General features: G+C 25.2%; 1 protein-coding gene across 1 annotated transcript; it reads right to left on the bottom strand.

Moving 5' to 3' along the window:
* Window positions 1-3,085: 3,085 nt before the first annotated feature.
* Window positions 3,086-23,633, bottom strand: LOC145833488 (polypeptide N-acetylgalactosaminyltransferase 4-like). Its single transcript, XM_082940664.1, has 12 exons — window positions 23,615-23,633; window positions 20,342-20,564; window positions 19,038-19,185; window positions 16,540-16,715; window positions 14,434-14,553; window positions 12,678-12,813; window positions 9,160-9,397; window positions 7,190-7,366; window positions 6,859-6,990; window positions 5,493-5,606; window positions 4,439-4,588; window positions 3,086-4,052 (listed from the first exon to the last, which is right to left on the bottom strand). The coding sequence occupies exons 2-12, from the start codon at window positions 20,562-20,564 to the stop codon at window positions 3,927-3,929; spliced, it is 1,740 nt and encodes a 579-aa protein (XP_082796790.1). The 5' UTR covers window positions 23,615-23,633; the 3' UTR covers window positions 3,086-3,926.
* Between the last annotated feature and the right edge of the window lie 1,794 nt (window positions 23,634-25,427).

The raw sequence follows: 25,427 nt of genomic DNA, 5'->3' as shown, positions 1-25,427 counted from the left end.
CTAAATCCTAACTGTAATCATACAGTTGATTAGAGAAAAACAGAAAATATTTGGTGACTACACGACATTGCTAATATTTAAGTGGTAAAAAATAACATATTTGATGTTTTATAGTTTTCTTAATCGTATTGTTGATAAATGATATACCAGAAATTAAATTTTCGAAATCAAAATTGATTTGACAAGTTTTGTAGAGTTTTATGGTATTCTTAATTAGGTTTATGTACCTGTAGCATAAATTTTGCAACCTTACAAATTTTGACTTAGTTTTTCGAACTTTATTACCTAAAATACTGTATTTTAAACAATTAATAAAATGACGTTTTAGCAAATTTGTGAACTGATTGTTTTTATATTTTTTCTATATAAAGTGTTAAATCAGAAATTAGATGTTGCGATCATTATTGTTACCCAGACTAGGAGCCTCACTGGTTTCCTTCGCAATTTCCTCGGTTTCAGTCTCAACAATCTCATCGGATTCCAGGTTAGCAGTAGTCTCGGAACAACTTATCTCGGTTCTGGACCGAGTTCTGGGTACCTTCAGGACTAATGCCTTTTTTAAGGGTTTTAAGGACATAATTATATAATTATTTGACTAAATATAATGAAACTAAATAATGTTGGTTTATTATGTACAAATACGCAATGACAGCTCACAATAAGTTTAGACACTTAATGTTAACAAATAGAAGGAAACGCGCTCCGGATTCCCCCTTTGGCGTGTCACTGGTCTCCGTTCGCTCAGCTTCTGGCACTCGACGTTGGTCCGTCTCGTTTGCAGAATCTGGCTAGACGTAGCGTGGTCTGTTTCCTTTCCTTTCCGTAAGCAGAGCGGCGATAAAATACGATAATAAATAAGCACGATGATATCAATATGTATAATTATTACAATACAAATACAATAGTGAATAAATGCGGTGATATAAATATATTTAAATATTACAATGCAAATACAATAGTGAGTATATATGATAATATGAATATATAAACAATACGATAGAGTCAAACAGTATGAAAACAACTTGTTCGTTGAAGTGTAGCTAAGGTTGGCGCCCAGTCTGTGTGGGTTTACTTGCTGAGATGAATGTATACTTTAACTTGATTGAACGCTGTGACTCGATCGTTGAGTCCAACTTAGAGTGTTTGATGAAAGAGTACTACCAGTACTGAAATTCTCGATGCCACAGAATGCGTGGGCTTCTTCGATTAGATGGTTGTTGAAATCTTCTTGCTTGAAGATTGACGATGTTATTTCTTTTGCGGAGCAGAGTGTCGCTTCTTGCTTGTTTCGTGGTGGATTGCCTGCTTCATGCTCTGATCGGGCGTATTTATAGATTTTGAATTCTTTTTCTAGAATTTTCCATAAATCACGCGATCTCTCATTTGATTCTCTCATTTTCCTGGACTTTGGACTGTAGATCACTTGATCTCTCATTTTCCCTTAGCCACACCCATGAACAGCAATTTCCAGTTTAATCAAGAAATCAAAGACAACAATCATTTTAACTAGCACTTATTTTGTTTGTGAAAAATAGTTTTTTTTTTGAAAACAGTTTTACTATATTTATTCAATGTTTTCTTTTTTAAGGAAAAAAATATAATATCAAGTGAAAAACATTAATTCCTTTAAACTATAAAAATTTGGACACAAGGCAAAATAAGATTTTGCACAAGTGTCCTACATCATGACTAAATATTTTAAAGTGTTTGCGGTAAAACTAATTAGTGCTTGGTTGTGTATGCCCGTCTTATACTTAAAATGATAATATTAGTGGTTCTAAGTAACACTTTCAATTACTTATCATAAACAAATTCTCGGTTAAAAAATTTAAATACCCTAAATTAAAATCAACATAATTTGAAATACTTTTAAATACATACAAGAATATTAGATACAAGAATATACTTGTTTCAATTTTATATATTATTTAACTTGAATATTTTTAAAATTTATTAAAGTAACAAAAGGAAATATATTTTAATATATAAATAGATATATTTATTTGTTTGTTATTTTTGAAAAAAAACTCAATTTTTAGAAAAAATAAAAAAGCTAGTCTGAAATATAATTTCAAACGTACATATACATACTTTTCTTACCTAATAAATAATTATAGAAACGGACTTGAATGATTGAATTTTTTTTGTTTGTTTAACTTAAAAGACAATAAGATTAATTAAAATTAAATCATTACTATAACCAGCTTACATTTAACAAAATAATAATATTGCTGATTGATTTTCAACAACGATTATATATGTTTTCATATAAAAATAACTCTTAGAACTCATAAAAACTTTTTGTTATGAACAAAGTCGTCATTTTTCAATATTTGAATTAAACTAATAAAATATATTTTCTAAAATTAATATAATATATACGATCAAGATCTTAAATGACTGATTTTCAACAACTTAAGCATTTTTATTCATATAAAAATAACTCTAGAATACATAAAAACGTTTTGTTATGAACTAAAACATAGTTCTTAAAAAAAACTTATATAAAACTAATAAAATATATTTTAAAAATTAGTAAAAAACGTAGCAATGTATATGATCAAGATCTTAAATAGACTAATTTTTTTAGACTCTTAGGTAAATCAACGTTAATTTATGCTGTGTATTTCAAGTCGTGTATTAAAACAAATATTGTTTTTTTTTTATAGCTAAGGTAATCGCTATAAAAAACTTAGTTTATTAAATAACTAAAAAAAGAATTAAGTGTAATAGAAATAATGAGCTTTAAACTATAAAATTTTGCAATTTAAATTTCAATAGTGTTGTGTAAGTCGAAAATTTAACTATACCAAAAATGTGTATTAAACATTTTTAAGTCACGGTGTTTTATTTTTAAAATATTTCAGAGTACGAATGTTGAAGAATATGATAAAAATGATGCATAACAAAATTAAATGTTGATATGAGAAAATAAAAAAAACGTCTAGTAATAAAGCAGTTACTAGAAGTTAAAACTAAGAACTTATAAAATGATAACTATTTGATAATGTTTATAGCTTTAAAGTTTATATGAAAAGAAAAACTTAAATTTTAATGTCAACTGCAAAGCGTTAAAAAAATTTAAATGCTTAAAAATATAAAACAGTTAACAAATATACGTAAGTATATATTATTTATCTTAACTAAAAAAGATTGCTTAATTCACTGAAATGTAAAGAGCTTATTTAAATAGAGGCTATATTAAATAGAAATTTATATGTAAGTATAAAAATAAAATTTACAAAAAAATTAGAATTCGTAAACGTATGAGAATGAATATTTTATGTTGACTAAAAAACGAAATTGAGAAAATAACAAATTATACATAAAAAGGTAGGAATGGATTAATAAAGCAAACTATTACAACGAGTTGTGCAAAACAAAACCATCTAATTTTAAAAAGTGTTTAAATATCATACTTAACTTTTATTTATAGTTAGTTTTTATTTTTACTTACTTCTTTACTTCTGGATGAAAATAAAATATTAAAATTCTTAACAATATGAAAAGTTAACTGTTAAAGTTATTGTAAAGTTAACAAAAAAAATGCTGTTTTAAAGATAACAACCACTACAGACTACACCTAATATTGGCAAAGTATGAGGCTTCTCGAGAAAAATATTAGATAAAAAATCAAATTAAATTGAAGAATAAGAGAATAAGTACTTTCAGCCTTCATAAAAGAAATTAAATTATAAAATATTAGTAATAGACGTAAATATTAAAATATATACAACGCTATATAAATATAAATAATAAAATAACAGTAATGTCTTCATTTACTAAGTGTACTATATTAAATAAATTCAGTGAATTTTTTCTTATCAAGATAAGTATTTAGACTCTAAAACTTATTACAATCCAAGAAATATGCTATGAATACAAAATACTACTAGCTTGCGTCACTCAGTATTATTACGTCACTATCACGTGTACCACTTCCACTGTTGTCTTTTGTCGCTAGGGTCGCAGGTTGCCATGACGAGGGTAAGTTCGGGGTTGGCGTCACCCATCAGGCACTTTCCCGTCGCCGCGTTTTTCATCTGGTTGTACTGTAAATACAATGAAACTTTTTTGTTACTGCTAAATTCTCTTCAAAATGAACATCATGACCAAATACATTGTTTACTTCAAATAAAAAAAGAAAGTGTCGAATATAACAAACAGGTAATGAAACTGGTTTAAAAAACCATATGAAAAAACTGTCTCAATTCTTTTACAAAAAACAAAAAACAAGAGATACAAAGATCTTTCGTTTATTATATAAACATTTTCAATGCTTAATCAAATAGAAATTCTACATTTTCAAACTTTTCAGTTTTTAAACCAGTTTCATTACCTGTAAATTACAATTTTCAAAACTGTCAAATCTCAACTAAAAAAGTCAGACTGCCTCCAAATAATTCCTTTATGGATATAGCAAACAATATATGTCAACCTGATTGTGTATCCACTGGTGCATGTTAGAAGGTGATTCGTCATCGCTTACGCAATCAACCATGCTGAGTATGTCGTCATATGACGTAATCACGCACATTTCTTTTTCCGAATTGAATCTCAGTTCGTTCCGGGACGAGTATTCAAAAAACTGAAAATAGTTTCAAGTAAAACAACTGGTAAACTGAGTAACATTGGTCAAACTAATGTATTTAAAGCTGAAAATAACTTGAATATTACAACTGATTAGGATAAAAATACAATTTGATTATTAAAAAAGATTGATGAGGTTTAAACTAGTCAGTCAGGAATTTAAAAAAATGCTTACTATAAAAGTATGGCTTTAAATTTCTGCATAGATTAATAATAGTACTATTTCTTAAATATATTTTCTATATTAGTTTAGAATTTGACTTCATATTATTAATTTTATGTTCTTGACTGCTCCTTTGATTCAAAAATTATTTTTATTCTGAGTATATAAACTGTTGTTATTATTTGAATATGAAGGTGGCAGTTGAAAAAACCACAGTTGCAGATTTTTTTCTAAGTGAATACTAAGTTAGGAAAATAAAACATATCAAAAAGGTAAACTTAATGAAAACACTTCAACATCGTTTAATAAAAACATAATTTTACATACAACTTAAATTCATCAATCAACCTATTTACGCTCATGCGTCTCACAAGTACATAGAAATATAATTAATTATGTTAAAGTTAAATCCAAGTAAGCTACTTATTATAAGCTACTTAATGTAACCGCCACCACTAAAATTAAACCAAAATGCCATTCCCTATTTTCTAACTACAAATTAAAGGTCTACAAATTAAATGAATGAACGAATTGCTCTCATGATGACCACCCCTCAACCTCGTAGGGCCGCCACTGTCCGGCGCAAGAGTGCAGCATCAGCCTCTTATTCTCCTTTCTCTTCGCGTACGACGGCCACATGAGGCAGTGCAGGAAGGCCTCGTTCTTCAGCTGCTCGTTGTGACGTCACAGTACATGCAAAATAAAAATATGTAATCAAAATGTGCACAAAAGCTGGTACCTGGTTGCCGCCCTGTCCGTGGCACGGGTAGACGCTCAACTGGCCGCTCAACGGGTCGGTTTGGGGCAGGGCGTAGTCGAGGCAGTACTTGCCGTCGTTGCCAAGGCACTCGAGCTGCAATCGGTTGTTGTTTGTAGGAGCGCAGAAGTTGAAAAAAAAGTTTGTTAAGTCATTTTTTACAACTTATTACAGTACATAATTGCATTTAATACTTTATTAAATAAAAAGAAATATTAAAAAACATTAGAAAAATTATTAAAGAAATAACAAGCAAAAATATTATAGAAACTTTAATACTTGAAAAACTAGAACAAAACTTATAATTTCGACATTGCATTAAAAGTTGTGTTAATTTAATCAAATTATATTTATTTTAAACGAAATTGTTTTTGAAAAAAAAAACTAGAACCTAGTACTCTTAGTTTCTATTAACTAAGAAGTTATTTTATGTAATACTAATTTTAATGCATATAAATTATGATTAAACAGCTTTTAAAGTTATATTTTAAAAAATTATAAAACACAAAAACAAAAATTAATCTTTATATCTTACTTTTATAAATGGTTTAAAATCTTACTTTTACTAATGGAATAAAAAGAGTTATAGTTATAATAAAAAATTTTAGTCGCTATGCTAGTATTTGCTATTGTTATTTTTAAACTTTATAAATTTTTGTGCTTTAATTTTTTGTATACCTCTACATATCCATAAAAAGAGCTTCCTTTCACATTAGTTTACGATTGCTTTCTTTTATTAAAAAAACTATTATCATCTACTAAATCGAGGAGAAGTTAAATCTACTAAAATTAATATAACATTTTAAATTAAACGAAAACCATTGACTTTGAAAAAAAACTACTGAAAACTTTATTGAAAATACTTCATCTTATTGACCTAGTTAATATTAAGTATTTTATTGCTGAAGTATTAGAGCGGTTCAAACTTCTAGCTGTAAAGTATCACTTTCAAATATAGAAAAGTTAGCTTAACAAAAAAAAATTTTATGGTAAAACAAATAAAAAAACTAAAAATAAATTTATTTAGTTGTTTTATAACACAACAGAACAAATATTAGACCACTAAATAAATACTCTAGTATTATAGAATACAAAACAAACAAAATAGACTATACTTCTTATAAATGGAAGTAAACCTATAGCAAGTACCACTATATCAAATACTTACCTTACAACTTTCAAAATAATTTTGGACATCCTTTAAGCTTAAAGATATCTTATTAACTTAAACTTATTAATGAAAATAGTCAAAATTAAACGACCACAAAGCAGGAGTTGATGTTTCAAAAACAAATATGTGTAAAATGTACTAAACAAAATAAAGTTTACCAAACATGAATGTACTTACAGCACCATAACGACCGGGAATGTCTTCAGGGATGTGCAGAGACGGGTACACATTTTTAAGGTACCACTCAAAACTTTTGCACTGAAGTTTCTTGCGAAGAGCAATCCTATCTGAAATATCACCAATGTCTTCCTGTTTAAAAAAAAATTAAACCAAAGATATTTTTTGAACCAAATTTTAAGCTGAAAAAAAAACAGAGACTTTCAAGTTATAGTAAACGATTAACAGATTTTTGCTGCTTAATATTTTTGAAAAAAAGTACACTGAACTTTATTTTAAAAATATTTATCAAAAAAAACAAAAATATTAAAATAACACATTTCCAACAAACCTCTTTAGCTTTGGGGTTCCTGATGTGGAAGTGCCTCTGGTATCCGTCCATCCAAACCTCAGCCAGCCTCATCGTGTTCTTCAGGAAGGAGGGTCTCGGGTAGGGGGATTCCCTCGGAAACACGTGACCAACGTGCGAGCAGGGAATCGTTTCGAGCCTTCCGCCGCACATCCACGCCTGTGATTGGTTTGTTTGATGAAAACCGTTCTTTAGTTAAAAAGGCTGCATTTCTTTCAAGTAATTATCTTAAAATTATTTGAAATTTTTCAATCTTCTTTGTTGCACATTTTAGCAAAATATGGCCAATAAAATGTCTCAGAACTTTAATATATTAACTTTAGTCTTTTGTGTAGCTTTTTATTTACTTATACTATTATTTCATATTATCTGATTTAAACTTATAAAAAATATATACTTTTTTGTTATAAGATGTAACGTTAAAAGGCGTTATCGTGGAGATCCTGATAAGCTAAGCTTACCGGAATATATACCACAGATGTTTTTGTGTTAAAACTTTATTCTCATTTATTTGAGAGCAGTCAAACGCCGTTAGTCGGAATAAAGTTTTAACACAAAAACATCTGTGGTACTTACTTTGTTATATACTTAAGAATTTAAAAACTTTTCAAAGCCTAATAATCTTTATTTTTTAATTTTTTTGTGCAAGTTGTAGTATATTAAGCAAATTGTTATAGTAAAAAAAGATAGCAAACCAACTTTACTGCTGAAAACATTTTATAAGCAGATACTATATAAAAATTGATAAGTATCTGTATAATAAAAAAAAAACTCTTGTTACTAAAGCTACAAAAAATAATTACTGGACTCATTTGTTTTTAATTTGAGTTAACAAGTATTTTCAAAATACAATATTAAATCGTAACACCACAATTATGTTATCCAATGATACTAAACACAAGCTTTCCAACATGTAAAACAACTAAATTGATTTTTTTTTTTTTTAAATAACTGGATAGTTTATTAAATAATGGCAGTTTAATTTTAAAAACAAAGCTTAATACTCCAGTAAAATCGATCAATAAATGTTTGATTTGTTTATAATCAGAACAGTATACCAATTAATTAGTTCTATGAAAATAAAGCCTGTTAATTAAGTGTGAACTATGAAAAAGTTTTCTTTTGTAATTTGCTAATGGTTACTAATTAGAAAAATAATTCAATCAATTAACTTTTCGAAAATCAAAGATACAGTAACAACGCTCAAGATAACTAAGTTAAACATTACAATTTTTAGGTATTTATGACCATCCTAACTTATTTTTATTAATGTATATTAATTACTTTACTCTACAATATGTTTGTATTTTAAAAACTAAGTTAATTAAACATATATTTAAGGTTTGTGTGTATAATGTACTCATGAACTTTTGATACTTTTACTTAATTAGGCTAAAGTAATATGTAAAATTTTAATCTATGAAGCAGATATATCTATTCTTAAATAAGATATCAGTAAATTTTTAAATTTTACAACTTAACAGTTTTAAAATCTCGTTTTACAGTGAAACTTTGTAAACTAATAAACATTTAGTAGAAAAATTTTACATTGATTGTTTTGTTTATTACTAAACTATATATAATTGTAGTAATATTGCTTACTCTTAAACTAACATACTAAAATAACTTACATAACATACTATTGAGTTCTTTTTTATATAAAGTTAGCTGTGACAACTTATCTTTGAAGATTAATAATTTCTTGTGGTGTACCAAATGTTTACCAAAACTTTCTATTTAAATTTAAATGTACCCATTAATTAATTTTTCACTAAACTTTCTTTATAAAATTTAAAAAAAAATTAAATGCACATAAAGTCTGAGACTTATTTTAGAGCCTTCTAACCAAGTAGAACTAAATCATCAGTTTAGGCAAAAAAGTATTTAAGAAAGTTTAAAATATTTTTCAACATGTTCCATTGCAATTACTAAACATTATTACAATTACAAACCCTGAAACTCAGCTCCAGGTTCTCCCCTCCCCAGATGTCCATTCCCTTGTCGTATGTTCCGATATCGACGAAGTACTGCACGTGGACGGCAAACAACCCGCCCGCCATCGTCGGGGATGCGATTGGCGCCATCTCGTGGCTCCTCCTTCTTTTCTCGTGCTCGGGAACGACGTGCCATTGGAAGGTGAGCCGCCAATCGAATCCTCCTATTTGAGGCTGGTCCCCGCCGTAGTAGTATCTGATGTTGTTATTTAAAAAGAATTAATCATGTTTTTTACTTTATTCGAATTTTTACTGGACACAAATTCAAGTTTCTTTTAGAAAACTTTTATATTCAAACAAGTAAAGGATAAAATTTTTTGTTGTTTTTATGAAAAACCGTGAACTTCCAAACAGTTTGCAAATTTGTCTTTTTATTTGAAATAAATATATTTAGCCTCTGCAACCAATTAGTATTACAAAAGCTCCTTACAAAAAATAAAAATAAAAACTATTTGTTTATATTTATATATATAATAATGTTTCTAGTTGGTTTTAAATTACCTATGTAAAAATTAAAAAAGTTGAAAACCTCAAAAAAATATTTTTTTTTATTATAATACCTCTACACAACTTATGTAATTATGAAAACTATATATACATATATACATTTATTTGATTATATAAAAAAACAATAGTTCATACGACCGTTTCGTATATGAGATATATAACCTCAAATACTCATCAGGGTTTATATTAAAATCCACCCGCGTTCAAAATCCACCCATTTATTTTCACATTTTCGTTATTTACTAATTTATTTTATATATTTTTTAATTTTTTTTTTATTCTTAATTATTTATTTTTCACTATCACTGTTACCCATAACCCTTACCCTCGTTCGGTAAGAAGTTCTCGAATTTTACTAAGTGGATATATGAATGTTAAAATGTAAAATAACAAGGTGGTCATATGCTAAGTATAAACCTGCAGTAAAATTTGTTATTTTACATTTTAACTTTCATGTATAACTCAGCTTACTTATTAAATATTTAAAATATCTGTATGGGATATTTAATTTAAACACCCGACTGCTACATTATCAATCAATTGTTTTTATATTTTTTATAATTATTAAACACAATATATATGTAATTTAATTCATTGTGATTTTATGTATGTCGCTGCAACTTAATTATCGGTCAGCACTTTGTAAGCTCAATAACAAGTTTTTTTTTTTTGTGTTTTGATTTCTTAAATTTTAATTTTTTTAATTTTTTATTTTTACATTTCAACTAAATCTGCTTCCTAATTGTATATAACTTTGATTTAATCTTTACAAGCATTTAATATATAATATACATGTTACACCGAGTTTCTGTGACTTTTATTGTCTTCGCCGTTTTTAAGTTTTATTAAATTTTATTGATTCACTAACTAATGGTTGATGTTTTATTTTTGTTCAAAATAGATTACATAAAAACAAAATTAATTTTCTTTACAATACAAATTAAATAGTTTAAATTAACCTCATTTACATTATAACGTAATTATTAGATGTAATGAATGTATTTGGTTCATTCATTAACAACAGTAAATTTGAATCAGTTTTCTTTCCATTAACGTGAGTGCTTTGTTTATATTATGATTCGTTGTTTTGTTGTGTATTTTAGTTTACTTTACTTGTTTTAGACTTGATAATTACAAATATTATATAGTTTTATAACAGTCGGATTTAATATTAAGTATTTTACCTATTATTAACTATTATCTGTAGAAACTATTTCATTTTAATGAAAAACATGTATACACCCACTTTATTCTATGCTTCTATTCTTTCACTACAGTAATTATTTTTTTACAGAACCCAGTTGAAGTGTGTTGATTCGTTAACACAGAGAAACATATGTTGGTAAAATAAAGGAAGATTACTGTACAATTTGTTTTTATTTATATTCCAGTGAAGTTATTTCACTAGGATCTTTTGTTAGCAAACGATTAAATCTATATTTTTGAACAGTTATAAATATGTATATAAACTTATAGTCAATCGAGTGTAAACAGAACAATAAACTAATAATTACTCTCACACATTACATGAATCATACAACTTTTACTTTCATGCTGTATGAGTAAAAAAATAAAAAATACTGCAAATTGATTAATAAAACCATAGTGTGTACACCTGTTGCTTTTATTACAAATACTTTTGCTTATTTTTAGACAAATAACTACTTATTGTTCTAAATTAAAACATGTTAGTTCAGTTTTGTACACAAATGATTAAACTTCAGATTATACATCTGTCTTTAATTTTCAATTAGTTCAAGAAGTTATTTGACAAACAACTTCTTTAAAAACAGCTTAAAATATTTTTAGCTAAAATCAAAATTTTTATTTTGCCAAGGAAGTTAGTATTTACAAGCGTTCTTTCTCCAGCTGGAAATCTTAAATCTTATTTTCTACCAATTATTGATTTTTTAATCTAACACGTAATGTACTTACTTACTTTTTATATTTAATATTTTATACTTTTTATTTATATTTAAAAACTTTTATATTTAGAAAAAATGTTAAATTAAAGATAAATCTTTATTTAAATTGGTACAAATACAACGTTTGTTATTTCAATAAAAAAATACGAATCAGTTTTTCTTCTATGTAAACTGTTTTTTAAACACACATGTTTTACTATAAAGATTAAAAAAAATACTTCGTGTTTAAAAAATTATAAATTTGTTAATTTTTCTATACTTATTATTAATTGTAGATTTGTCTGTATTTTATAATCTCATTACGTCTGCAAAACTAACTGATGTAAATAAAAAGTGTGCGAATGTTCAACTTATAAATTAAAATTATATGATTCTGCAAAAATATTTCTTTCATACAGTTTTTAAAGCTCAAAACACTTTTCTTTATACTCGATTTTGAACAAAAGTAAAATACTTAATTCATTGTAATTAAAATCTTAATCTTTAACAAGTAAAATTTCATGAATAATTTATTATACGCTCTCTACGGTGTTTTTTGTAAAAATTAAATGTGTTTTTAATTAAAAGTACATAGCAGTTTTGCAGACCAATAAGTCTTAAAAAATTAAATAACTAGTTTCTAACACTGCAAAAGATTAAAATTAAAATAACATTTTGCCAAACAAATTTATAATTTTTTTAACACAAAATATTTTTTTCATCTTTATAATAAAACGTGTGTGTTTAAAAAACAGTTTACATAAAAAAAAATTTGTTTCGTATTTTTATTTAAATAACACACGTTGTATTTGCACCACTTTTAAAGTTTTTACTTTTAATTTATAATTTTTCCTAGAAATAAAACCTTTATGTTTCGTATAATTTAATATTTTTACTGTAAACTTTTTAATTTATTAAAAAAACGTAAATTTCTAAAGGTTTTAAAAAACGGGTTAGTTTATACTAAAAATAAAACTAACAAAAACTAAATAATTACACACTTTTTGCAGTAAATTTTAGAAAATATAAACTATATATATTGTATAAGGCAAAGCAAGGTCTCACTTGAAATCGTTCCAGTCAATATTGTCAATGACGGGAATGGCGACAACTTTGTTGTTCTCCTGAATTCTTTCGAGCAGCGGTTCTAGCCAACCGGGCATCGCTTCACAGTGGCAATCAAGAAACACAACCACTTCACCTGCGTATTAAAATACTAGTGAGTTCATATGTTTAATAGTTAGGTGAAGAATCATACTTTCAAGTCTATCGTTTTGAAATAAGAAAATACTTAAACTTGAAAACTTATATGACTGAAATATGTTAAGTAAAACTAAGGGGACTATTTAATGGGTAGGTGTCAAATTTGCATGAGCGGACAAAATTGCACAAAGACAATTTTGAACGAACAATCACTTTTGCACGAGCAGACAGTTTTGCACGGAGATATTTTTGCACGGGTTGAATTTTTAATTTATTTTTATTTGTTTATTATTTTAATTTATTTTTATTTTTTTATTAATTTTAATTTTTTCAAATTTTTAAAAACTTAGTTTTTTTATTTATTTTACTATCAGTGTTACCCCTAACCCGTACCCTCGGTCAGTAACTTTTTTTTCTTTTTGTTTTTTTCTTTATTTATCTCTTTGGTTTTTTTTTCTGCTTCTTTTTATGTATTTTTTTTTCTCTCGTGCAAAAATGACCCTCCGTGCAAAATTGTAACTCGTGCAAAATTTTCCCTCGGTGAAAATTTGTTTTCGTGCAAAAGTATCTTCGTGAAAAAATAATTTTGTCTTCGTGCAACTTATTCCTCTCGTGCAATTTAGTCTTCGCGCAATTTTGACCCGTTCCCCTATTTAATATATGCGTTATATAGAAAATTGTCTACAACAAAAAAAATCTTATAAAAGCTTATAAAAACAATCGTCAACCTTAAAGTTTTTTTTAACATAAACTATTTTACAAGTTCAAGTAAGAGGTAGAGTTTAGAAACTAAATAAACACTATTTTTATTGTGTACATGTTTTTTTTTAATTATACTAAGATTAAAAAACTAATTTTAAAAATATTATAACTCATACCAGTGGTAGAGATTTTAACTTGCTAGTAAACCTACATCTTAATTTTTTAGTCAATTCAGGTATATGAACATAGGAAATTGCTGTTTTATAACAAACAAAACACATTTCATTTGAATACTTATTTAAAAGCTTTACGTTTATACCTTTTTAGTTTTTACAGTTGTTTCATATTATTTTGTAACCTTATACATGTGAAGACATTTATAATTTTAGGAAAAAAGATAAGGGGTTTAAATTTAATTTTAGAAGGAAGTTCAGCAAATTTGTAATTAAAATTATTGTAAGTTTAATTTTGTAATTATATACAAAGCAAATTTAATTTTTGAAAGCTGCTTATCATTTGTTACTACTTGTTTTAAAATAATACAGATAAATTATTGCATTTATGATTGTAATTAAAAAATATTAATTCTCTAATATTCTAAACTATTTTAGTTCATAACTGTTTTGAAACGTTACAATTAAGTTTCAAACTTAACTATTTACATAAGTCATAAATTATTTTGAGATAATTTTTAATCATATTATTATTTTTATAAGTCATTCGAAAAATAAAACTTAAAATGCTTTTTAACAAAATCGATTGTAAATACTTTAAATTAAACCGTTAAAGTTGGCAAAAAAATTTGTTTAAATTTGCTCACTAACTCATTTAAATTCAAATTAAACTTTGTTCCGCCTTGCAGAAATAAATTAAAATTTACATAATTTCAACAGAAATTTAATTGAACAAAAAATACCTCTGGCTTTAGACGCCCCGAGCAGCCTGGCGCGGACCAGACCCTCCCTCTTCACCGTCCTGATCAGCCTAACTCTGGGGATTTCCCTTAAATCGTCCTCTAAAGGTGCCTTTAAATGTGCTGCAAAATAAAAAATAATAATTTTTCATGATTAAATAATGAACATAATCAAAAATTAAAATAATCTCGGTGATATTATAAGTTTAATGGACAGTAGTTGTTTTGATGGCGATAGAACGAAAGCGGCCACTTTAAAACACTTAAAAAATAAACACTTTCATAAGTGACAAACAATGCTGAAAGTTTTTGTTCAGCGCTTGTGATTTATATTATGTACTAGTATAAATAAACAATAAAGTAAGCTAAAAATTAAGTATACAACTTAATTTAGTGAAATTTCACTAAAAATTACTTGTAACAAAAATAAAAACAAAAATATCTTTTGAATGCTAATAATTCTAAAACTTTGAAAAGTTTTCTTTTAGCTGTTTCCTTGTTTTTAAAAAATCTACATCATTAACATCAAACAAAAAGTATAAACCTTATTATTAATTATTAATGCTTAAAAAATATCAGTTGCGTCTTTTAAGAATTATGACTAAATTAGTTAAGCCAGTCTAAATGGATCTTTACGATTAATTAAGAGCAAGCACTCCATTAAGCTATAGTACTAGACATTCTATAGTAAATATAAAAATATACATAAGTAGATAGTAAAAAAACTATTAAATTAAAAAAAAATTATCCAAGTTGAAGTAAAATAAAAAAACTAAAAGTATAATTTTGCATTTGATAAAATCCATAAAATAATAATATTATCGACCATACGTATTAAAATTTAGAGATTTCTATACACTAAATTAAAACTTTTCTTTACTAAATTAATTGATATTCACTAAAATTGTAACAAAAACTTACAAAGAAAAATAGTTTTGTGTTTGTACATCATAGGTTTTTATACACTTTAATTTTTTACAGTTGACTGATTTAAAAACACCAATCTAAACTGCTATGCTAGATATTCCTTTTAATTAAAACTATTCTGTCATCTTTCAAACAATTATATTTTACAACGTTTCTGAAGTTTAAAATATTTTTTTCAAATAAAACCAACTCTAAAGGGTGTAAGTAAAATTTAATAATAATAAATGTACTTAAGAAGTTTAATTAAGTATTGACATGGTAGCATTAACATGTTGCTCAATATTTTGTAATTTACAAAAAATATTAAAAATCACACTCAGTCCCAAAACAGAAAATTAAAAAAAAAAAAAAAAAACAACCAAGTACGAATAATTGAATTTTGTGGATTAACAACACTATAAAATTTAGTACAGATTAAAATGCTGTATTTCTATTACATTATTAAGTTGCTCTTATAATTAATCTAGGATTAAATAACAAGTTATAAAATGCTATAATCTAAAATACCTATAGTGGTCATGATGAATTAAAATAGGATTTTAAAGTACAAAAGTTAGATACAAATTAGGTTTTAAAATGTTATAAAATGTACATAAAACTACTGTACAAATAGTCAACTAAAATTAACTATCATAAAACGGTATACTAGAGAAATTTTCTACATGAAACCTCAAGCTCAAGTTTATTAACAATTTAAGTATACATAAGCCATGTGTCTCCGAAATAAAGATGAAAAATGAATGACAGCTTGTTAATAATTTAAGCTCTTTCCTATTTATCACTTTACAAAGTTGCAATATTAAAACGTTTAAAAGGGAGCTTAAAGTTTAAAATGTTCGTTTTGATAAAATATTTATTAAGACTGACAGTGATTTTGTTTATTTCAAAACTTATTTTTAAATCATGATTCAAACAAATATCGTTACAATAACAATTTATTAACGTCTTTTACAAAAATATTTATCTACATTTTACTACAAAATACACTAACAATTTGCAGTAATCTAAAGTTTTCTCAAAACAATCTTTTTTAAATATAAAATTTCTTTTAAAAATTTAACATTTGAGGCAAATAAAAACTGTTAATCAATAAAATAATAAAAAACAATCATAAGTAGCTAAAAACTACTTTTAACACATTTCTAACTCTATAAAAGAGCATAAAAAGAAAAAAAAACAAACGTTTATCGCTCATGTCGTCGATGAGAATTATTTCTTTGAGGAGGGAGGCAGGTGAGGTGTGGAGTACAGAATATATTGTGCGGAGGAGGGTGCTCCTGCCCTCATTGTAGAAAGTGATGACCACCGACGCAGTTGGCAAGTTCAGGTAGTCGAAAGGCTTGCGGTCCTTTGTACATCTGGAGTATTTAAAAAGCTTTTATTAACTTTGCTTGAATGTGGTTTTATTAAAACATGGTCAAACAAAATCAAATAACTCAAAAAAGCAGTAAAAAATAATAAAGTGAATACTTAATCTCTAGAGTTTAGTTTTAATTGTATATGCAGAAATTGTATATAACTAAAACAAAATAAATACTGCTCAAGCTAGCATAAAATGTTTAATCTAATAGACTTAGTAAGAAAACAAGAACTTTAACACTAATGATTTTTTTAGATCATCTAATTATAATTTTTTTTTAAGTTCAAAATGTTATTACTATAAAATGTAATTAAAGGTTGTGGAAGCGCTTGATACTTAACTATAAATATATAAATCTATTGTTTTTACTTTCATAAGTAATTAACATTTTTTTTAAATAGAACGATTAAAAAAAAATATTATATCTAAAATTCTTATCTTTATTAATTTAGTATAATTTATAATAACTATACTTAAAGAAAAGTTGAATAGTTGAATCTATCTGTCAAAAAGATAAACAATAATTAGCTTTAAAAATAAAACTACGTTTTGAGCTAACTCAAGTAATTTAATTGCTTGCAATCAAAAAACTCAAAAAGTAACTACTTAATGAGTCATAAAAAATAACTAAGTTTTGTTGAAGATCAAATATAAGTACTTAATAATTAGAAGGTAAAAACAATCAATCAATCAACATAATAAATATATTTAATAAGGTAATTAGGTAATACAAAAAAAATTGCTAATGGATTTTTGTAATATTTTCCAGGTTTTCTGAATTTCTTCCAGGTTTTAAAAAGAACAAGTTTTTTATCCATATTTAGTTTAAATTAAATTTAAGGTGAAAAACTATCTTAAATAGTAGAACAACATTGAAAAGATACTTAAAATGTTTTTTTTTTCTAATTGAAGTTTTTGTTAACAAAAAAAAAACTATATGACAGACTTTTTGTATGCAACCGAAACTTCAGAATCTTAACATGTAAAAATTGTGTAAAATTTCAAGTTTTTTTAGGTTATTTAGAAACCTTTGTTTAAAGTTCCAGATTTTTTTTTTTAATTTTTCAAATTCCAGGTTTTTTCAGTTTTTATTTTTGCATAAAAAATGTCAAATTCCATGTTTTTAGGCAACCTTGTAAAAAAAATTATATGTAACATACTATACAAATTAGTATTTGCTAAACTAAGAGAATTATTGCCTATTTTAAACTTTTATTTATTGCCTACTAAACCATTGATTAAATATCAGAAGTTGGTTTTGTATGTGATCTTTTCAAAAAAAAAATGTTATTACCTTTGTAAGACTCTATTATAAACTTTTACTTAAGTTTAAGTATTGAAAAAGTGCATATCTTAAAAAATAAGTAAAAAATATTTAAAAAAAATAAATTTAGAAAACTGTTAGTATACTGTAATCAATTGTTATTAAATACCATAATTAAATAATATTACTGAACGTACATATAAAAAATTGTTTGTTCAATATTTATCAAGAATAGCTTCCTTTTATAAAAAATGTTTTTTTTTAATGGCATCACTTAAAGCTAATGTTGTACATAAATTGATACTTAATTCTACATTATTATAAATCAATTAATTTTAATTTCAAAAAATTGCATTATGTTGATAGAATAAATCACTATCATAAAATGATCATTCTATAACATTTAATAAACAAATGTTCTATCAACTTACTTGGTTGTTTTTAAGTTTTGTTTGGTATAAAAAATCTTGAAATTTAAAAACAATAAAAGGAAGGTGGAAATATTAGTTTTACTTACAAAAACTTTTTTGGTAGACCAATATCAATGTTATCAAGTTACAATAAAACAGAGATAAAAAACACCTGATGGCATATTATGTATATGGCAAAAAACTATTCATGCGTAAATGAAATGTTGTTAATCGATTGCTTGCTGATTAGTTAAAGTTTAACCATTAAATTTAAATATTATAAAACTAAACTAACTTAAATTTTCCACATACTTTTAAAAATATTTAATTATAAATTAAAAGATGGTAAACACAAAACATATTAACTGACAAATGCAAAAAACACAAGACATAATGAAAATTTTGACATGTAAAACGCAAGACATTAAAAAACACAAAATACAATTATAAAGCAGAATGAACAAACCTATTTCAGAAAAATATAACTATAGAACTAGTTGAGATAAAAAAATGTTTAAGTTAGAATATAAAAGTAAAATAGTAATTTGTTAGAAAACATAATATTTAAAAACGTTAATCATTTGAAATAATAGAAGTCAATTCATAAAAAGCAACAACATTAAGTATAGTAATCATTAAAACTTACAAACTATTTCGCTTATCAGCAATATTTCTATGAAGAGATATTTTTTCACTAATGTACTGATTCACTCTGTACTCTTCCAACAAACTCTTCATTTTCTCCTCTTCAGCCGGATCATTTCCAGTCAGTTGATGTATATCAACTCCTTCCCCTAAAAGTATATTTCTATGACAATTAAAATGAAAAACATAACAAAAAAAACACACTAACATAACAGTTTTAAAAGTAATCACATGGTTGACACTCTTTGAAGCTAAATAAACTTTAATTACTAATATTTATACTCTTGCCAGACCTTTTGTCTTAAAATCTTTTAAATATCTAATAAAAAAACAACTAAAGTCATGACTGAAAATATACTCTTTAAAACTCTATGTTTTTTGAAACTTTGTAAAAACATAAAAACTTAAAAAATACAAAGCACTGTAATTTAAAAAAAAAAGTATATTAAAACTGGAAGTAACCATAATATTTTTTAAATTTGGACAATATAATTCCGTTTTTAAAAACTTTTATAAAATACTATAGTAATTTTTATAGGAAATATAGAAGTATATACATTAGAAAAACTAAAAAAAAAACATAAAAAAAATTTAACTAGAATGTAATCAGCTACACTAGCTTGGATACACAATTTTTTTTTATTAAAACAGTCTACAGTTATCATTACAAAACTTAATTTAAGAATTCAATATAATTTATATGCTTTATTAAAGCACTGCTAGTGACAAGAAGTAAAGCTTTTGCTAGTTAACCAAATTAAAAAAATATGTAATCTAAAATATAAGTTTGTATACCTGAAGTACTACTAAAAACAGAATCAACTCAGACTCATAAAATTTCAACTAAAAATAAGCTAAAGCTTTTCAATAAACACTTGAATAAGTTTTTCCAATAAGTTTTAACTTTTCAATAAGTTTTAACTAGTCTTACTTTCTCAAAAAAAACATAAAGCTAGATTCAGAGTATTAAAAACTAAAACAGGGTTTCCCAATTTTGTTTCCCTTTTAAAGAAATAAAAAGCTATGGCCCCCTCAAACATGACTTCTCTAAAAATTACCCTTAAATAAACCTTGTTTTGCTCTTAATCATCAACTCCAGAACATCAGGTATAAGTTTCAAAAAACTACCCTTAAATACATCTGACAATTTTTTTTGCTCTTCACTATCAGATCCAGAATATCTAAAATTATTTTCAAACTATGGCCCCTTTTTACTTGTATCCCCTTAAATTTCTGTAATGGCCCATTTTGGGAAACCATGAACCAGATTATAATTGAAAACTATAAAATTTTCTTAAAAATTACCTCCGTCTCCAGGAAGTCCTCTGACATCAGGTCTTTTCAACACTGGTTTGCTGTAATCACCATTGAATCTGGGATTGCGTGCAATCAAGTTGTTTGATGTGCGAACGAAATCAGCATTCAAGTATCTGTCTAACAACTCATATGATTTGAAGAACAACACTGATGCAGCAACAAGAATAAAAACTAGTGAGAACAATTTTCTAAAATATCTTGAAGTCAGCATCTGTCAAAAAAATTTAACAGATATTGCAATAATTGTGTAAGCTAGGTTGGTCTTATAAACAGAATAAAAAGTTTATACTTTACACTTTGTAGAAATATTTAAAACTTAGAAAAATATTCATTAAAACTTTATAAAAAAAATTTTTAATTAAAAAACTATAAATATGTTTTGCTCTCACAGAACAAAATAGTCTATATTTAAATTGATGTTTTTACAACTTTTTGAAACAAATTCATTATAAGTTTAATTTTCATAAAAAAAGGTAGCTAAGTTCTAGAAAAGATGGTTGTATGAACAGGGTTGCCAGTTGTTTTTTCAACTTTTTTTCCAGGTTTTCCAAAGTTCTTCCAGGTTTTTAAAAGTATACATTTTCGGGTCTATTTTTAGTTTTAAGTTTATTTATATTTAAGAAACTGTGTTAAATAGTATAAAAATATTGAAAAGATACTGTTAAGTTACTTTAAATGTGTTTTAATAAAAAAAAAATTTGATGGTGACAAAAAATCTTAATTATATGATAGATCTTTTGTGTCAAATCAAAATTTTACATCTGAAAATGTTAAAATTATTAAAAATTTCAGGTTTTTCCAGGTTATTTTAGCCTAAATTGTCAAATTCCAGGTTTTTCCAGGTAAAAAGGGACTCTTGTAAGAAGTTTTAAACATAAATTTTAGAATAGTTAGATTATAATTAAGGAAAAAAACATAAATAAAAATAAAAAGTTAAACAAAATTGTAATGAATATATATTAAAGTGTACTCAGCAAGCAATTAAATCAAAAAAAAGCTATATTTTTTTACTATTTAAAACACTTTAAAAATTTCATTAACTAAACACAAATATTTAAATTATAAAAAACTAATAACAGAAGTACTTAATAAATGTAATATGTAAATTTAATTTTCTACAAAAAATGCTTGTAACTTATTAACATTTTTATGAATTAAATACAGGTATAAATTAAATACAGATCAAAATGTAATTAAAGACTGATATTTATAAGCATTTTTATTTAATACTAGATATTAAACTTTAAAACTTTCTTTTTTAAAAATTAAGTCTTTAATTGGCTTAAGAACTTCAAATAAAGTTTAATAATGAGTTTAGTATAATCTTTAAAAAAACTATAGCTTTAGTGCTACAAAAAAAAAACTGTTCTGTTTTCATTTCACAAGTATTTAACTATTTTCTTTTAAATCAACAAATATTTTATTAATATTCATAAATATTAGATTTACAAAATATAAAAGCAAAATTGTAATATCTGATCCTAACAAAAACAAAATGTTAAGCCACAAACTCAAAAAATACAAGAATATAACATATATTTAAACTTAAGGGCATAGGGGGGCTAACACCCCTTTTTTTTTTCAAGATTTGATCTTATTCTATATAGTTTTAACTAAGCTACAAAATGCTTTTTACAGATTTAAAAAGTTCAAAATAATTTTTGAGATATAGCCGGTCAAAGTCGGAAGCAACAATAGGTTCCTTATAGGAGGCGCAAACTAAAACGGCAATAATAGACTATTTCACTAAAAATCTATCTTCTCCTACGTTTTTTGAGATAACGACCTCAAATTTTCAGGAAAAGTTCCTTGATATATTTAGAAAATTCTGTCAAAGTAAAATTTTAAAAAATGTTTTATAAAAAATAAACAAAAAAAGTTTTTTTTTTGTTTTTTTGTTATAAAGTTGTTATTTTTTAATTTTTTTAAATTTTATTCGGACAGAATTTTCTAAATATTGCAATTAACATTTCCTGAAAATCTGAGGTAGTTATCTCAAAAAACGTAGGAAGAGATAGATTTCTAGTGATTTCTAGCTATTTGCCGTTTTAGTTTGTGCTCCCATCAAGAATCTATTGTTGCCTCCGACTTTGACCGGCTATATCTCAAAAATTATTTTGAATTTTTAAAATCTCTAAAAAGCATCTTATAGCTTATTAAAAACTATATAAAATAGGATAAAATTTCAAAAAAAGGTATTAACCTCCCTATACCCTTAATGATCAATATTTTCCTTATTCAAAAATAAACTATGTTATAACTTTGGAGAAAGTTTTAAACAATCTAGGACAGTGAGTGACTGATGATAAAAATGTTATCTTTAGTTCATTATAAAAGCTACAGTAAGCAAGTGATAAAAAATACATTAAAATGAATTATTTATTTATAACTAGCAGATATGCTGTTTTATTAAAGTATATAACTATTTTACATAAAAATATATAAATATAATAACTCTATTTCAACTCTTTATTTAACTAATATATATATTTCTTTTTCAGTACCAAAAACCTGTATTTATAAGTCAAAATAACAACATTCTAGTAAAATTTAAATCAGTCCAGCATAAAAACTACTCACTTTTTACAGTAGTACACATTAATAAAAATACTAATATACAAACACTTATCTAAGTATTAAAAATACCTTGTTGTTGTAATGAAAAAGTAATTTAACCTGGTCTAAAAAATGCTCAAAAATAAAACTTTCTTACTTAAAGTTAAAAAATAATAAAGCTTTTAAAATTATACTACTTGAAATTTCTTCTTTTGAGGTGTTATGGTATATAATAATTTTTGCTTTGAAACTAGGCAATTTTTTTTTTTTGAATACTTTAATATAACAATAAAAAATGTCTAGTACATAATTTATAAAGTAATTTGTATAGATTAAAATAATAAATAGAAATAATTAGCCATATAAAGAATCAGCTCTACTAAAATTATTATTATAACATAAGATTATCACATAGTTAGTTTTTTAAATTCAGTTAGATACAAAAGCTTTAAGTTGCAATCAAGAATGGCAGACTTTTTTATTTCTTTTGAACTAACTTTGAAATTGATTACAGTAAAAGAACTTGTTTGTGTACTTAAAGAGGTTATAAGTATAAATCTCATTCAGTATTTTTTATGTTATTGTACAACTCATCCTAGTCACAGTTAATACTTTTGAAACAATTATACTTTTGTAATAAACTCCTTTTTATTTAAACTTATTTAAATAAAGTAGATTTAGTTACAATTAAAATATCTAAAAGACCTTACTATCTTCTGACTGATTTTACTACAATAAACATTTGCATTACTACAGAAAGTACTAAGTACTTGGCAAAATATTTATAAAGCATGGTTTTTTACTTCACCATGCGTTTAAACATTATTAACAATAAAGCTTAAATTATTTCAAGCTATTTTTGATGAGTTTATTGAAAACAATTATACTTGTGGAAGCAACTATTTGAAAATAATATTATGGTAGAAAACAACAGTTTGTAATTTGTATGTTTTTCTAGAAATACAAAAATTTTAACTGTCTACTGCAAATTTAGGGCGCTTCTGATTAGCTAAAATTTAATTTCTGCCTATTTTAAGTTTTCATTTATAAACCTTTTTTGTAATGTTTCGTTATATGTTTGGGTAGAGTGAATTATGAAAGCACTTTACATTAAAATTTCGGCTGAAATAGGTAAGGGATAAGGGCTCAAATGTTATTAGTTTACTGCTGTATTATTGCCTTTAACTATTGAGTTAAAAACAATGAAGACACAGTAATTGATCTACAGGGAAGGTTGAAATTTAGTATTTTTTTATTTAAAGATAAACAGTTACAGATTTTCACATCTGAATACTAACATACTAACGGGTGCACATACTAACACGTGCACCTTATATAACCTAGAAAGATTTCATATAACCGTTGCAGACAAAAAAAGAGCTTAAACCAAAAGGCTCTTCGTTCACTAGGTCCTACGACAAAATATTTTGAGCGTCATTTTTTCGTTCAATAAACCATGACAAACAAGAGAAACAAACTACATTGGTAAAAAAACATCAGTCTCAAACTCTACCCCTTGCAACGATAAACGTTTTCCTAAAACTATTAACCCAGTACCCGCATAAATTGAATGAATATTTATAGATTTAAACTTACATAGTTAAAAATTTTGTTCAAAATGTTACATAATTTGTGCATGCATCATAATATTCCCTTTTTCGGTTTTTAATTATTATAATATTTTTTTTAAGTTAGATACCTAGTAAACTATACTTTGTTTTGATATCAAATAATTTATGTATGCATTATAATATACCAATTTTGAGTTTTAAAATATTATAGTCTTTTATTAAGTTAGATTATTAGTAGATTACACTCTCTATGGTTATTACTTAACTAAATAATTTTTTTGTTAATAGATTTTTATTTTATTTAAATTCAATATTCTAAATCTAACCCTCATTCTATATTTTGCTTAACAAATATTTTTCATAAAAAACCACCTTACTTTATACCATAATATAACCGTGGTAACAACAACAATAATGTTTTCAAAATTTTTTTATAGTGTTTACCTCTTTTTTATTTTAAACAATAATACATTACAAATTAACCATAGGAACAACGTGTTTAATATTAATTTCCAATTCTTTAATTTCTAACTATATTAGTTTATGTTTTTTAAATCCATTAGATTTCAATACCTCACTATCTACCATTCTTCAATTGTTTGTGTTTATTGTTTATAGATTATAGTTTAACAGTTTTATATTAAAGTTTTTTTAACATTGATATTTTTCTAAATGTTTTTTTTTTTTAATTTTCTCAACAAAAAACTTAATTCTGACAAATTTTAAACTATATGTCATTTTACCTTTTTTTTTATATTGTAATTTGTTTTAAACCAAACAATTAAAAGTTCTCGACTTAATTAGCTTTAAGAAGATTTTTAGTTTTATAGTTTATTACCAACAAAACAATGTTTCACTCCTATATTGGGATATAGGAGAGCATCAGTTGTTATACACAAATCCGAAAAAAGTTTTTGAACAAAACAAATGGAACTTATGTAAAAGTA

This window comes from Thalia democratica, chromosome 1, assembly GCF_965202585.1.
Source record: "Thalia democratica chromosome 1, ktThaDemo2.hap1.1, whole genome shotgun sequence".
NCBI lineage: Eukaryota > Metazoa > Chordata > Thaliacea > Salpida > Salpidae > Thalia > Thalia democratica.
The sequence above is the reverse complement of the archived record's forward strand: the minus strand, read 5'-3'. Positions and strand labels throughout refer to the sequence as shown.